This window comes from Protopterus annectens, chromosome 2.part1 (genome assembly GCF_019279795.1).
Source record: "Protopterus annectens isolate FY-2018-M chromosome 2.part1, PAN1.0, whole genome shotgun sequence".
Lineage (NCBI taxonomy): Eukaryota > Metazoa > Chordata > Ceratodontiformes > Protopteridae > Protopterus > Protopterus annectens.
The window spans coordinates 573,765,244-573,783,110 of NC_056729.1; the positions used below are offsets into that span (position 1 = coordinate 573,765,244).

Here is a 17,867-nt window from a genome sequence, read left to right on the forward strand (position 1 = left end):
GGAGATGAGAGCAGTGCTTTTAGCGTTGCAAGCTCTTCAAGACTCTCTTCCCTTGGGAACAATTGCAATCCAGACAGACAATATGTCTGTAGTGTGGTACATCAACAAACAAGGCGGAACCAGATCATATCCCCTGTGTCGAGAAGCACTCAGACTGTGGCAATGGGCGATTTCTTCTCAGCGTTTTCTGATAGCAACGCACATCCCCGGGAAGTCCAATCATATTGCGGACAAGTTGAGCAGAGCTATTCTCATGCCTCACGAGTGGTCTCTGAAAGACTCTGTAGTGAGAGAAATTTTTCTCAAGTGGGGTCAGCCTTGCTGCGATCTTTTTGCTACTCCCCAAAACAGCAAGTGCAGAGAATATTTCACTCTATTCCCTTTACCAGGCCAACCCAGCAGAGACACTCTAGTCCAAGTTTGGCCCCGGGGACTTCTGTATGCATTTCCTCCTTTCCCACTGATCTCTCAAGTAATACAGAAAGCTATCGCTCAAAAGGCCTCATTGATCCTCATTGCTCCTTACTGGCCTCGACAAGTGTGGTTCCCCTTTCTACATCGTTTTCTCTTGGAGCGACCGTGGAATCTGGACCTAGTTCCAGATCTTTTGATCCATCAGTCGGGTCAGTTTCATCGCTCCCTCCCTCTCTGAACCTCACTGCTTGGTTCCTCCAGTTCCAACCTTAGCCAGGCTTCCTCAATTATCTCACTCTGTTAGAGATATATTGATAGCTTCCCATAAATCTTCCACTCGAAGATTTATTTGAGTAAGTGGAACGCTTCTCATATTGGGCACAAGGAAAGGACATAGATCCTTTCACCGCTTCCATCCAACTAGTCCTTGATTTTCTAGCTGAACTCTTCCATGCAGGTTCATCTCCTCTACACTTAAAGTTCAATTGGCAGCTATTTCTAACTTTCATGTGGGTATTTCTGAATCTGCCCTAATGTCCCACAAACTCTGCAAAGCCTTTTTGAAAGGAGTTTTTCTTCTCAGACCTCCTATAAGAAATCCTCCTTCTCCTTGGGACCTAAATTTAGTTCTTGCTTCTTTGATTCTTCCCCTTTCGAACCTGCAGCTTCCTGTTCTTTAAAATTGTTATCATGGAAAACTCTTTTCTGGTAGCTATTACATCAGCTAGAAGAGTTTCAGAGCTTCAAGCACTCAGCTGTCGTCCTCCTTATCTTTTGTTTCATAAGGACAGAGTATCCTTACGAACTAACCCGTCCTTTTTGCCTAAAGTGGTCTCGACATCAAATCTGAATCAATCCATTGATCTACCAGTCTTTTTCCAGAATACTCCAATAGGTCTGAACAAAATTACACTGCCTGGATGTTCACCGTCAATTGAGGTACTACTTGGATAGAACTAAACAGTTCAGAAAATCTGATCAGCTGTTTGTCTCCTATGTGGAGAGCAGAAAGGGACTTTCAGTTTCAAAGGTATCATTATCCAGATGGCTAACATCATTGATTTCCCTTGTATATGAGATTAGACATCAAAAGCTGCCTGATAAACCTAAGGCTCATTCCACCAGAGCTTTGGCTACTTCTTTAGCTTTCCAAGACAGACTGCCTATTGACACCATTTGTGCAGCGGCTACTTGGGCTACTCCTCACACTTTCATTTCTCATTATAAGTTGGATTTAGCTTCTAGGCATAGAGCTAACTTTGGTTCCACTGTTCTCAGGAGTCTGTTCCGTTAGGCCACCCGGGACAAGGTGCTAGGGACGCGGTCCCATCCAGCAAGAATGAAGGCGAGATAGACAACTTAACATATAGAAGTTATGTTCTTACCATAACGTTCCATGTTAGTTGTCTTCTTCTCGCCTTCTTCTTGGCCCCACCCTCCTTCCCCTGGCCTGGACAGACCTAGAGGAGTTGTGATTGTGACCTCTCTTTCTACCACCTCTTTCTTAGACATATGCTATTATGCATATTTCCTGGTTCAGGATGTAGGTCACCCTTCTTTCTTCCTGTTGTTAGAGGTGGACTATTTTTTACAGTTAGTCTGTTACTTTTATAAGCTGGGGTTAGCTTACAAACGAGATCTGAGGTAACTCTCGCCTAGCATTGTGGGATATAAGGGGAGCCTCGAGCCGGTGGAACCAACTCTCGAGCTTTTAGAGTGGCCGAGTCGGAGCCGAGGTCGGCTCCGAACCCATCCAGCAAGAAGAAGGCGAGAAGAAGACAACTAACATGGAACGTTATGGTAAGAACATAACTTCTATTTTTATTCATGGTATGTAGATGTGGAGGAATTTCAGGTTGTTATCCTGCATCGCAAGCCTGAAGGGGAGATTTTGTTTTAGAAATACAGTGCCTTCATCTAGTATGGTGGGTCTGAACAAATGATAGATGTTCAAATCCTTAAGGGGATGCTTATAATGGTCTTTAACCATGTCTCTGTGATGATGCTTTTTACAATATTTACTTATTTATTGGTATATGGGTAATATATGTAAGCAGCACTTGTAAAGAGTATAGTTTTTTTATCGAGGTTCCTAGCATTAAAAGAGTACTTTGTTATCCAGTTTTAAGATAGAAGTTTCTGAAGAATTATACTGTTTAAAAAAGGTGCATATTTGTACTGGTGATGGTAAGTGCTTGCAGGTGTGATGATGGTCATTTGGTTCATTTTGTATTGTGTGTATGTATGTATGTATGACTTGCTAGATGCAGAAATGATACATTTTCTAGTATAGCTATGCTAGCATCAGAACTGTCCTAATTATATCAGTTGAACCTGAGAAGAGGATAAAGTTACACACTTGTACCTTCACCCTGAGGATTGTACATATATATGCAAATTTTGAGTTCCATGAATTGCGACCCTCTACTATGATTTTTTTTGATGGACTCTCTGATTTTGAAAGCTAAAAGGCTGAGAGGCAGGGAGGCTTTATTAGTGAAAACCACCACATTATGTTGCAGCATCCACATCCCCTAAATTACTGGATTGCCAGGATGTGTATGAGGTGGATTCCATGTTATTTTATTAGAGATATGTTTGCAGTTGCATGACTAGGCACACAATATTAAATATGTTTGTGCTTGTGCTTTACCCACCCTGCCCAAGTTACTAAACAGACATGGAGCTGTTATCCAACCCTAGCAAGCTGCATCTTCCCCTGACATTTTGTTATTATCCTTTCTTTTAACCTCAGACTCCATTGTCATTTCCATGATTTTATCAGTTCCTGTACAATATAGTGCTGGAATAAACTATTAATGAAGGTGATTTATGTTGAAAGCAGCATGGCTTTTAAATGAGTCTTGACAGATACAAGTATTTCTAGTACAGTTACCATGTAATCACATTGATTCAATGGCCCTTTTATGGATGAATAAATCATTAAGCATAGCTGGTAATTCGAAACATCTTGTTTTGGGGGAAGGGGAACATAGCACGAAAGAAGCTACAGAAACCCCTGCAGCCATGGGGAGATCATAGAGAGAGAGGGAGGCCGGAGTCAAATGAAAGATACTGATGTTGACCGCCAGAAGAATTAAACACTGCATGGATGTGCTATCTGAGAAAGGCATGCTATAAAATGCATTTTAAATAGGAATCAGAATGACTTTGAACATTTCTAAACTACAGCGTGATATACCAATTTAACATTTTATTAACTCTTGGCACATTCTCTTTATTTAAAATGTTTCAAGGATTTTTAAATGGCTATAACATTTCTTTACCTATTTTAGTGAAATTTCATTAACATTAGAATTTCTGTGAAATATTTCACCACTTTGCTGTTGATGTGATTAGTACCAATAATACTATTTGTCCAAAATCCATCTCAGAAACTCAGTAGCTACATAATCAATGAAAGGAATGATGCTCCCTTATACTGACTTGCATTAGCTTGGAACAAAAATCTGTATTAAAATGCATCACATTCTTTGCATTTGTTCGGATCTTGCAAGTAATAGTAAGTTACAGAAACAAACCACTTACATTCAACAGTGCTGTACTGCTATCCTGGGTTTTGTATGTACTCTCAACTCTTATCATTCTATACTGTTGAAACATTGTAATTTACTGTTTTTATCTGGTTTCAAAATGCGTAAGTATACATAAGATGGAAAAACTGCCATTTCTTTGTAAACAATCTATAAAGGCTTATTTCCTACACTACAATAGCTCAGCTGGTATATTACAGATACTTTTATTGCTTCTTTCTACAAGGTATTTACATGCAAATCATAAACCATCTTAATATACGCTATCCATATAATAATATCCTTTATTGATGTGAAACTATCAAGTATAACTGCATAAATTCTCTTTCTTCCTGTGTGTTTTAAGCACTCAAGAGGGTTATTTTCAGTGTTATAAAAGAGTGAAGCTGTTCTATTATCTGACCATGATTACATAGCTTTACATCATCTTCCATAAACATTTAGCTGTTTTTCACAATATAAATCACAACACAACACATGAAGGTTTTTTTTTTTCTTTTTACTTTTGTTTGTAAAATGCATGCTTTCAAATAGGAGCAGTATTCCTCAACAACAGACCTCTGGCGTAATTTACCTACCACATCTATTAGCTGTGCAATAGACAAACCAAACTTGACAATGACAATGTCTGAGATGTTCGGTACAGGACGGGACCATCTGTTATAGCCAGTAAACAACTGCTTGAAGAGACGCTCCTCTGCATGTGTTCTTGTTTTGTCCTGGCTCAACACTACAGCAGAAACACAATGATAAAGCCATTCATTGTACTTACAAAAGGTTATCAAATACATGAGGAAATGCAACTCAGAAGATGAGTTATAATAATCACTACAGAATTAGTTGTTTGATTTTTCAATTACATAAACAAGTTTCATCATACCTGCTGACTTTTCATTAGTCAATCTTAACAGAATGCATATGTTAAAACCTGATATCCTCATCTATCTGTTCAAAGATAAATAACGGGACCAATTACATACCATGGGATAAACCATGGCACAGTGTTTGCATCTGCGCTCGCATGAAGCTAAACAGTTTCACCAACTATAAGCATTTTATAAAACTACCTTACACAATGATATAACCTTAGCTCTAATGTCTCAATGTTTCCACTCATGCATGACTACTCACTGGATCACCTTTAATCGTTTTATACATGTCTCTCTAGTATATTTACATTATTTCTACTAGTTCACATGTTATCTGGCTTTTATTGCTGATAATTGTGGTTTGTACTCATAAAAGCATGCAAGCAGAGCATAATCAAAATAAAATACATATTATTTCATGTTCCAAGGATAAATATCAAAAAATATATTAATTTCTAGAATGTTGTTAAAGTGCCAGATAGCAACAATGCAAATGTATCTGGTTAATGACATTAGTTGTGCTTTGTACAATGCTAGGTACAGCTACTGACATGTACACATCACCTGCAGTTCTAGAACATCAGAAACAAGCTTATAAGTGATATGTTGACACACAGTCTTACTGGCAGAGTTTTACTCATCTAGTTTTGCATATGAAACAATGTGAAATATGCTGAAATGAAGCAAAAATCTCCCTTTTCCAAAGTTTGCTTGTATATGTATGTATGAATGTTTGTTTGTCAGCCATTGCAGAGGACTGATGTTTGACCCATATTTCAGATTCAGCCTGGGAGCAGTGTCTGGTTAATTGCCCTGCTCAGAGTCACACAGTAAACAAATGGGGCTGAGGGAATTAAACCCTGGACTGCAGAAATCAGCTCATTAACAAACATAAACATGATTAACAAAACTGATATTATACTTGTAAGAGAATCTGGAGAAAGATGTCACATTTCTGCCTACAGCCATAAGGAAATATATTTGGTGCAATGTGGAAAGGTGTCAGAATCCCGTAATATTAATATAACTCAGAGCTATGGATGTGAGAACTCTTTCTGAAGTCAATAGTACAGAAGGTGCATTGCTAATGCTTAGCAGCCCTATTTATACATGCATGGACACAGTCATTACTGAGAAATGTATATTTAGAATGTGACAGTAACAGATACAAATGGACACAGGCAGACAGAGTCAGAAATATGACACCCTTAACACAAGTATGTGAGGTTCTGACATCACAGAGCTAGTTTCTATCTGTAAAAGCAAACCCTCTCAGTGAGAGAAAGGGGGAGAGATAGAGAAAGAGAGAAAAAGAGACTGACAGACAGAAAGACGGAGTCAGAAAGAGAGCGAGAAAGAAAGAGTGACAAATAGAATTATAAAGCCTGATTAACAATAGGATGTGATATTCTGACAACAAACAGCCAATTTCCAACTTCAGGTATCAGGTTTCAAACCTTTTGCCTAAGAAGAACACATTATAAATTAGCTTCAGCTACTATGAACAGCTGCAGAAACACGAAGAGGCTTCTGTGAAGTGTCTCCTGTGCAAAAATCTGCAATTTTTTTTTTTTTCATTTGTATTTGTTAACCGAGGTAAAGCACTGATCTTCAGACCTTTTCCATTGTCACTCCGAGGGGGCTGTCTAATTAAATCACTTGTTCTGAGTCAGAGATTTAGGTAATGGGGACTGAGGGAATCAAACTCTGGACTATTGTACCACAGGAAACAGCTTGTTAATAGCTCCTTAATCCTTTGTGCCAACTACCAGACAAGTTAAGGTACGTCTTACAGATGGAAAGCACATTAACCAACTGGTTCACTTCAAAGCAACGGCATCTAGCAGCAGCAGTGTATTCTTTCACTAAGTCCAGAAAGATATATCTTGGGTGTTGATTGACTACTTTGTTCACTGGTTCTAGACTGAGAACAAATAGAATATTCTAGCCAGAATATATATACAAGTTTGAAGTGAAACAATTTGATGATGTGCTTTCCATCTATAAGATGGACATTAACTTGGCAGAAATAACTTGGAGCACACAGTTATAGTTTGTCTCCAGTGTGTGCAAAGCAGGAAATAATGCCCAATAGAGGGTGTGTGTTACTGAGGAGCTCAGCTAAGAATGTTGTGAGGCCCAATGTATGCCTGGAAGGAGAATAACTATCTATTAAATATTTGTTATTACTTTAGACATTTTTAAATATTTTTTTATGTAAAATAGTTCTTCCACCTAATGTTTTAAACTTGCTGTAGCATATGTAATGTATGGGTGGAAACTCCCAGATATGCTCAGAATTAGTCCAAAATGATACAAAAATCACTGAACCCACAGACATTGCCAACATACTGGCAGACAGGTTCAGTGCAAACTTCACCCCCCTCTCCCCCCTAAAGGAGAGATAACTATCCCAGCCGAGTGTAGCCTCCTGGACATCTCAAATGCACAGTGAAAGCTGCTCTCTCTAAAGCTAAAAACACAGCATCAATGGGACCAGATGGTGTCCCCGGCTGTGTGCTACATGAGCTAAATGAGGAATTAAACCCGCACATAAGGCAGCTGTTTAATCTCAGCCTTACCACAGGATACATGCCCAAGGAGTGGCGTATGGCAACTGTGGTCCCACTCCACAAAGGCGGCGCATCTACGGACCCTGGTAATTACCACCCCATAAGCTTAACAAGTCTAGTCTGCAAAGCTATGGAGAGGATCATAATGGAGCTCATAAACAAAGATATAGGGGACTTGCAGACATTGGACCCGACCCAGTTTGGCTTTGTCAAGGGAAGATCATGCCTTTAGTCGACTTCTTCGAAACAGTCACCAAGGCCATTGATGAGGGAAAGGCAGTCCATACAGCCTACCTTGACCTTGCAAAGGCTTTCGACACAATACCCCACTCGGGTATTGTAGAAAAACTTACCAGCTTAAATGTAAACCCATATGTCACAAGATGGGTTGCAAACTGGCTTAAGGACAGAACCCACAGGGTTAGAGTTGCTGGCGCTGTGTCAGACTCCAAGCCGGTCACAAGTGGTGTCCCACAGGGCTCGGTCCTTGGCCCCCTATTGTTTGGCATCTACTTCTCAGAAGTACAGGCCAACATGGGAGGACTTTGGCTGACAAAGTTTGCAGATGACTGCAAACTGGGCCATAGTGCAAAGTGCATCGGACACGGATATCCTTCAGAAGGGACTCACGGAAACAGATAGCTGGTGCCAGAGCCATGGCCTGAAGTTAAACGCCAAAAATGTATAGTCATACCCTTCGGGAAAAACAAGGTAACCCCAAGCTACCATATAGGTGGCAATCCACTAAGCACAGAAGAGGTTATCAGGGACCTGGGGACCCAGGTTGACAGTGGCCTTTCTTTTGACACTCACGTTGCTAAAGTGGTTAGAAAGACCTTCTACATTGCCCACGTGATCATGAAGGGATTCACATCCAGATCTAGTGAGGTCATTGTTCCCTGTACTCTTCACTTATCAGACCAATGATCGAGTACAATGCCCCATTCGGGATGTATCTCACCCGACATCTGCAGCAATTGGAGAGACCCCAAAAGTTCCTCACCAAAAGGATAAAGGGACTCCAAAATCTGTCATATGCTGCCAGATTGAAGAAACTCCAGCTCTATTCAGTCGCATACCGTCTGCTCAGAGGTGACATGTGCCTGACATAAAGGCCATGTCCAACCCGGAATTAATGGACATGCTCCACCTCAAAAAATCCAAATCCACCAAAACCACTAGAGCAAGCGACTTAAACCTTAGCACGGATATAAATAGGACGGGCTGGAGGGATAGATTTATCACTCAGAGACTCCCTATGCTGTCGGATAAAATCCCGGTCCATGTGAGGCAGAGCACCTCGCTGACTCTGTTCAAGAGAAATCTAGACCTGTGGATGGGAGATCGTAGGTTTACCCCAGGAATCATCTCTGTGTCACTGCTGGACAGAGGCACAACAAACTAATGGGCACAGTATTTTTTCATATAAGGGGTGGCGTAAGCCACAAAAATTTGGGCTAGGCTTATAAATGCCTTAGGGCAGATAGCCTAGTATAAACCTATGAACCTATGAACCTATGAACCTATAATTGTTGTCGGAGGAAGTATTTTACATTCAAAATATAAGTTATGTAAGTCATTAATAGTGATACACACTCTGTCACAGGCGCACATTCTCACACTTACACGAACTTTCTAACACTCACACACCCGAGCTCGCAAACTTTCTAACACTATCACACTTGTGCTCGCTCAAACTTTCACACACACACACACACACACACACACACACACACACACACACACACACACATGTAGACTTTCCTCACACTCGCACACTCCTGCACACACAGACACAGGTGTGCACGCACAATCACACTCGCATACACATTAATATTATTACTTTAGACATTTTTAAATATTTTTTTATGTAAAATAGTTCTTCCACCTAATGTTTTAAACTTGCTGTAGCATATGTAATTGTTGTCGGAGGAAGTATTTTACATTCAAAATATAAGTTATGTAAGTCATTAATACTGATACACACGCTGTCACAGGCACACATTCTCACACTTACACGAACTTTCTAACACTCACACACTCGAGCTCGCAAACTTTCTAACACTATCACACTTGTGCTCGCTCAAACTTTCACACACATACACACACACACACACACACACACACACACACACACACACACACACACACACACACACACATGTAGACTTTCCTCACACTCACACACTCCTGCACACACAGACACAGGTGTGCACGCACAATCACACTCGCATATACATTAATGTGCACACACAGACGTCACAGACATGCGCACCCACAGAACCACACTGAACCACACACAAGCACTTGCACACACAGAACCATGCACAGGCACTCACACAAATCCATGCACACACACATGCACACACACAGAACTACACACACACTCACACACACACACACACACACACACACACACACACACACACACACACACGCAAGTGTAGGTACACACAGACTCACAGCTATGTGCACACAGACCTGTGGACACACGTGCTCTCTCACACACACGCACACACAGACACACACACACACACACACACACACACACACACACACACACACACACACACACACACACTGACCGAACTACATACATTACAAACAAATGCATCTACAGCATTTCTCAATGGGCCCCCACCGAAATTTGGCTTAGTTCCAAGTCAGACTTTCCCAGTAAACAAATATTAAATAAATAAATAAATGTGCACACACGCACACACCCCTCCCCCCACACACACACACACACACACACACACACACACACACACACAACCACACATGCGCCCACAGGCACATATGTATGCAGCCACACAGACAGATACACACAGATAGACATAAGACCAGCAATTACAGCCAGTTTGTTCAATGAGTATACCTCAGATGTCTTATTCTGATCAAATAAACAAAGAAAAAAATCATAAAATGGATGTCATTCCATATCACCACAGTGCCTCTTTTACTGTTTCTGATTTTTCAGGATAATTCTGATTTGTCCATAACAGTGTTTGATTTGCTGGTAAATCACTGATGATTAAAGTCAGTAATGAGAAACATTTCAGTTTCCTAATTTTTACTGTTTAGATTATGCCTGCTGATGGACTGCTTGTTGCAGTCGAAAAACATCGTTAAGCTCTCTCTCTTCTATCTCTTTCTTAATCATGCTTCCTGTCTTGTTCTGCCTTTCTCTGTCTCTCTCTGTCTCTCTCTGTCACACACACACACACACAGACACACACACACGGGCGCATGTGCACGCGTGCACACACATGCGCGCGCACGTACACATGCACGCACACACACAAACACGCACACACGCAGACACACACACATGCAGACATGCACACACACATGCACACACACACACACACACACACACACACACACACACACACACACACACACACACACACACACACACACACACACACACACACAGATTTGTACTCATGCATACATATATATGCACATTACCTTTTTTCTTTAGATACTTTTCTTTAAATTTTACACTCACAAGATAGCAAAGCCCCATTTACAGAGCATAAAAAATGTGGCTGTTTTTTTCTGTCCAAGCATCACAGAAGCTTAAAATGTTGCTGTGAAGCAGCAGACTTGTTTTATTTATTTATTTTTACTGGGAGTTACCTGTACATCAACACTCTGCTGGGGAACATTTGTTCTCCAATCAGGGTAAAGATGCATAGTTTTCCCATTGTTTAATTCATTCTCACCTGTACAGCTCTTTTGAATGTTTACTTTTATCTCCCAGTCACTGTGGCTTGAACCTTAAAAAATGAGTTTGTCACCATACAGTTCAAACAAATATTCATTTCTCTGGAGCCATAAGTGTTACTAGCAACAAACTATTCAGGATAAATGTTTACATTAGTGTTATTCATTCAGCTTGATGCTATAAACCGGATTTTATAAGTCAAAATAAAGGCAGTGAATATTAATTTTGTAATGTTGCATAAACGGCTTATGATACCTTAGTAACCATTCAAGCAAGACACATATTGCCAGCAGGATTTTCTTCATACAGCTGTGAGCTTTTATAGGAGGCTATGCAGTTCTATCTGTATTACCTGAATGTTGAGATATTTAGAGAAATATGAAAATTATTACAATACAAACAGTATACAAATAATATTCAATATATCTTTAGCTGCATTAGACAGAAATCAAATATTAATACAAATGAGGTTTGGGAACAAAGCAGGTTCTACAAAGACACTTTAACTGGTTAGCTGGCTAGAAGAAAGGTATGTAAAGGGGGTCTAAAGGTTTGGGGGTGACAGAGGTAAAGGCTGGGTGGGAAGTGAAACAGTTTAGACAGAGTAGTGGGTAAGAAAGAGTTAAGTTTGGATGGGTGGATGTTGCAGAGGAAGTGAAGTAGGTGTAAGGAGGAGCAAAGGGGATGTTATGTGAGGGTAGCTGAGTGGGAGGTCAGACTTAGGCTTCAAATTGCTGACCACCCTCCCTCCCTGTTTTTATGGCATTGAAGATTTGGTTATTTCTTATGTTTATTAGTTGGTTAGGAGAGGAAGAGAGGCAGGCTTGTCCCTCTTCTGTTCCCTCTCTGGTGGTAGGCATTGGATTCAAGGAGGTTGGTTTTGGATGGAAGTGAGTGGTGGTATGCTGCTTTGATAAGGGAGAATAAGCGAGCAGTTGAGGCAACGCTGCTTACTTGGGGGGGGGGGGCAGTGTGAGTGGGATACGTTGCCCTGGTAATTGTTACATGGATGTTCATGATGTGATTAATAAAGTTAAGAAAGTTGTCAGACAAAGTTGTGATTAAGAAAATTTAATAAAGGTCATCAAATGTCATTTCAGTCTGATGCAAGTTATTTGAAGGGATTGGGACAAAAGCGTTTACCATCATGAATGCTTTAAGATGAAATCTTCTGATACCTAGTATGTGGCATGGTTTTTGAATTATTAATGCAAATATGAAAATGCAATATTTGACGCCTAGACGCATCAGTAGGAGGTAACTTACAGAAATGCCTGGAGGGGCACTCTGCTGTAAGGAGTTAAGACAAAGTTAAGATGCGACAGTCATACATACCTCTCAACTGTTCAAATTTTTGCAGAATGTCCAGATTCCTCATATTTTTTGTCTGTTTATCATAAAATTTGTGGTTTTGTGACAAATCCCTCAGGATTGAAATCTCTAAGTCATAGATAGAGCTTTATAGGTTCATAGATTAGTACTAAGCTAACTGCCCTTGCGAAACATTTTTTTTTAAGCTTAGCTAATTATCCCTTGTGAGACTCAAACCCTGCACCTTGTGTTTGTAAGGCAAACACCTTAACCATTAGGCCACCCTCCCAACCCCTCATGACAATCATTTGAGTTTCAGACTTCACATCCTTCAGAAAAATGTATGCTAACACAGAGATGTTATTCTATCAACTTTCTAAGTTTATAAGAGCAATATTTAAAACATGTCCCTATTATTGAGCGTTTGTTACCCCCCCCCCCCATTACTGTAGGCTTTGTCCAGATTTTGCTTGCTAAGAAGTTGAGATGTATGATGACGGTTAAGACTTGACTGGTTAGATACCTTTAAAATTTTCAAACATGCAACTGTTAGAATCTCATGAGATTGATCTGAAAAGATTGACTCACAAAAGCACAAAACCCAAACCTGAAAAAAAAAATGGTAAAATATATTCTGTACAAGAAGCAAGACCCCGTGCTCTTCCCACCCCCTACTAATTATATATAACACTTCATACTACAAATGGTAAAAGGCAAAATCCCACCCTGCTGTACCGTAATCTTGCACAATCAGCTACAACTTTTTTTTGGAATTTTGCAATTTCAGTATTACATGCCAGCTCGAGACAGTTTGGCATTCTTACTATTCAATCTTATGACTGGAACCTAACTGGATTTATTAATTGAGCAGAGCTCTTTTTAGATTAGACCATTATTGCACTGCAGTTCTGCTTCATATATTTGAACATGTGCAGTGGGCCACCTCATAAATAGACTGAGAAACTGGTGTCATCCCCAATACCCATGGCTGTAGGGAGGGGCTCTTAAACATCCATAATTGTGTTGGGGCCCCACAATAGCTGATGCTGGTTTGGGAAAAATTAGGAGTAAAATGATTGCTATTTTCTGATTAAACTCTTTATCTAAAATAGGGATGTGATATGACTCAATTAGGATAAAGTCAGCAATCACTGAATGAAGAAGAACAAGGTAAGAGCATGAGCTCAGCAGACCAGAGTGACCAGTTTCAGTGCACACCTTGGATTTTAAGAAGTGACACTTCCAATCTTTTTTTAGGGAGTTTTATAAATACTGGTAGAACACTTGATACTTCAACTCTCAACCTATTTGCTCAAAGTTCTGGAAAAAGACAAAAATAATATCAGAATAAAGGCTCAAAAATCAGGAACACTTAAAAGGTTAATAGAATAATGCATTTTGCATCAACATGCAGTTTTTGGACAATAAGAAGTATGTAACTCTAATGTCAGGATTTATTGACTGCCTGTAATACTGAATGACTTATCAGCAAATCAAACTTTTTATTAGAGGCAGAGCAAAATTACGAGACAAAATCAAGGACATTCTGTGAAATCAAGGACAGTAGTAGATATGAATTACTCCTCAATGAGGTAAATAAAAGTAACTTAACTCTCCTGTTATTTGATGACTGTTAAATAACAGCTACAAATCAGGTGTGGCCTTACCAATGTTAAACAAAGCATTGCTGCTTGCTGAAATCTGTAAAAAAATTTATCTGTGTGTGTGTGTGTGTGTGTGTGTGTGTGTGTGTGTGTGTGTGTGTGTGTGTGTGTGTGTGTGTGTTGCATGTTGCAATGTAAGAGTAACACGCTGGCTATACTTTATTTGACTTTCTAGTACAAACATCATCGGCACTGCCATTATGTTTGTGTGTAGGGTGGGGTATGTTTTTTGCTGTGTACTTGAGTAAGAAGCTGGACATATTTTCTGTCACTTACCATCACAAACATAGACCTTACACATGATAGATCGCTAACTTTGGTGGTTTCACAGAAAGAGGATGTGTGCAAAAGTAACTTGTATATTGCCAGTGTGGCACAGTGAGTAGTATTGCCATTTCACAGCACTTTGCTCTGATAAAGTTCTTGGCTATGTTTTTTTCTATATGGAGTCCACACACCCTCCCTGTCTGTGTGTATGTCTATATATCTGCTCTAGTTAACCCCAGCACCTCAAAAATATGGAGCAAGTTGAATGGAATCCTCTATTTTCCACGAAGGTGAATGTGCAGTGTGTTTGTCTGCGTGTGTATGTGTGTGTGCGTGTTGTGTGTGTGTGTGTGTGTGTGTGTGTGTGTGTGTGTGTGTGTGTGTGTGTGTGTGTGTGTGTGTGTGTGTGTGTGTTTGTGTGTGTGTACTGGTAAAAATCAGTAAAACTTCTATATGTGGAAACACTAGAAAAAATCACATTTAAATAAAGAGAGTAAGCACTTTAATCTTTTCTGTGGAGACTTCATCTGACTGTTAAAAGTTGAACTTGCATGATATCATTTAAATACTTAAAAAATCATTTAAATACTAAAAAAATACACATAATGAGAAACAACCAATCACTGCAGAGAGCAGTAAAAATAGTATTAAAGCATTATAATAAAGTTTTATAGTTTTATTCTCAAATCACATATAACGTTTATATGGTCAGGTAAACCTAGCAATATACCCACATTCAAAAATAATTGTCATTAGTGCTGTTTGAATTCCAGTGGGTTATTCCTACCACCTTCTATTTTTTTCTAATGACAGAAAATACATCTCATAGAATATAAACTTGCATCTATTACATGCTATTGAAAGCCTATACAAGTATTTAAAGTTCTCTAAACTTCAATGGTGTTAAGTGTCTAAGTGTCTATTTATAAGAATGAGTGAGACCACTACTGGTGGGTCCAACTTGCAATGCACTATTTTTACTTAAAAAATTAAATGTAGTAAATAATGCAACATTTTGTCTCAGGTATGAGCATATGAGTGTTTTGCTATGCAGTTAAGAATTTAATTCATAGCATATTGCAACTTCAAATAACAGGTACAATGCTGCTTTAGTCACTAAAGTGAATATTGTCGCCTGCTGTCTGTACTTTTAGATCAGTAACCTGTCTGGCAATTAGAATAGAACTTACTGTAACCTCCGAGGGATACAAGCGACTCTGTTTCTGTATAATATCACCATTGTTATTCCTGACTTTCAGTGGAGAATGCATTATTGTGTGTAGCATCTTATTAGTTACTGTTTCTTTTCATACCGTTTATAACAATACATAATAGTATAGTGTATGTTATAATAGCTTGGTAACAACTGCAGTTACCTTTTTTTTTTTTTTTGTTTTTTTATTCTCTGCTTTCCTTGCAATTGTGCTGTTTCTTACAAGGTATGATGTCCTCTGCATCCTCTGTCTTCTTAGTTACTTGGTAATCTGACTGTTTTAAAACTTCAGACATAATGTTTACTTACTTTTCTTATTTATTTCCAGGCTCCTCAGCAAAAGTGTTATCTGTTTCCTGGCCAAGCTCCAATAAACCAAAGCCTGTCTGGTTGCCCTGCACTGTGAGACTCTGCGTCTGTGGAATGCTAAAGTGCTTTCAGCTAAACTAGAGTATGTATATATTACAGTTGTATTTAATCTGTCCTCTAAACTGAAGATATTTTTGCTATAGCCTTTTACTGTAAGCATGCACACTACTGCCCCCCCCCCATTTGTCTTCCTGACATACAAGGCCATGTCCAACCCGGAATTAATGGACATGCTCCACCTCAAAAAATCCAAATCCACCAAAACCACTACAGCAAGCGACTTAAACCTTAGCACGGATATAAATAGGACGTGCTGGAGGGATAGATTTATCACTCAGAGACTCCCTATGCTGTGGAATAAAATCCCGGTCCATGTGAGGCAGAGCACCTCGCTGACTCTGTTCAAGAGAAATCTAGACCTGTGGATGGGAGATCGTAGGTTTACCCCAGGAATCATCTCTGTGTCACTGCTGGACAGAGGCACAACAAACTAATGGGCACAGTATTTTTTCATATAAGGGGTGGCGTAAGCCACAATAATTTGGGCTAGGCTTATAAATGCCTTAGGGCAGATAGCCTAGTATAAACCTATGAACCTATGAACCTATGAACCTATTATACTCCTAGGACAATTACTTAAAACTACTTTCTTTCTTTTGGAGAGGGTTTACCTATGTACCTGTAGCCCATACTTGTAATGTTTTCCTTACAGAAACGGTGGTCCTTGTCACCACACAGTACTAGATTAGTAACACAAAAGTTCTAGCTATTAGGTAGACACCACAATACACTGACATGGAATTGACTGAGCTTTGTTTTGCTGATTATTTTCTTGGAAGCCAGCCTGGCCAGTTTTCTGGCTCATCCCACTCCATTTGCCCTCACTCTGCTTGGGCTCATTCTGCAAACATCCTTCTCCCCTTTGAGTCTTGTTAAGACCAGGGTTCCTCAGGGCTCTAACCTGGGCCCCCTACTTTTTAATATACTTACAAACAACCTTCATGTCTCCTGCCCCCACTCTACCTTAATACAGTACACAGACAATTCCACAATTATTAACACCTCTGACAATTTACAAAATCTCCACACTACTACTCAGCAATCTCTGCACCAAGTAAATTAATGACCAACCTTCTCCTTTCTCTTCCAAAAAACCACTGTCCAGCTAAAGAAAACTTCACTATCTCATCCTTAGATAATACAATTATAACTGCTGACTCAAATACCGAATTGCTTTGTGTTACTATAGACGACCAAATAAAATTCGACCTATATATCTTAAACTGTATCAAAAAGTCTAATCAAAAACTAGGTCTTCTATACTGCAACAACAAATATATACCTAACAAATGTAGACCTATACTGACTCGAACATTTATTCTACCATCTTTGCTGTATGCTGCTCCCATGCTTACAAATCTCCAAAATAATCTCTTAACCAAACTAGAAACCACCTATAACAAGATAGCATGATTTACAGCCAGTAATAACTACAAATCCCATCATTGTATATCCCTGAAAGGCTTACGATGGCCTGAGCTCCCCCACATGCTTCAAATATCACAACTACAAATTGCACATAGCATCCTGAATAGCCCAAACTCCTCCCCTGCCCTTATATCCATACTTACACCCTACACACCAAATTGTGACCTCAGAAGCATGCAACAAAACCTACTTCAGGTGACCAATCCAAATAAAAATATTGGAAAAATAATTTACAGGCATTCAATTACATACTCATGGAACAAACTTCTATTATCCCTTCCTGCACTACCAAAAGTGGTGAATTCATAAAACATCTAAAAATTAATTTCCAACATGCATTGATTTGTACTTGTCAGGAAATAACCAAATTAATTTTTTTCTTCTCTCGATTAACATATCTGCCCGGTGTTTC

At 39.5% G+C, this 17,867-nt stretch overlaps 1 protein-coding gene across 1 annotated transcript in view; it reads right to left on the minus strand.

Moving 5' to 3' along the window:
• The window catches only part of CHRNA2 (cholinergic receptor nicotinic alpha 2 subunit), a 403,744-nt gene that overhangs the window by 233,897 nt on the left and 151,980 nt on the right, over window positions 1–17,867 (minus strand). Inside the window, exon 3 of the mRNA XM_044062347.1 lies at window positions 4,547–4,698. Within this exon, the coding sequence (XP_043918282.1) occupies window positions 4,547–4,698 (152 nt within the window). The remainder of the gene's footprint in view (window positions 1–4,546; window positions 4,699–17,867) is intronic.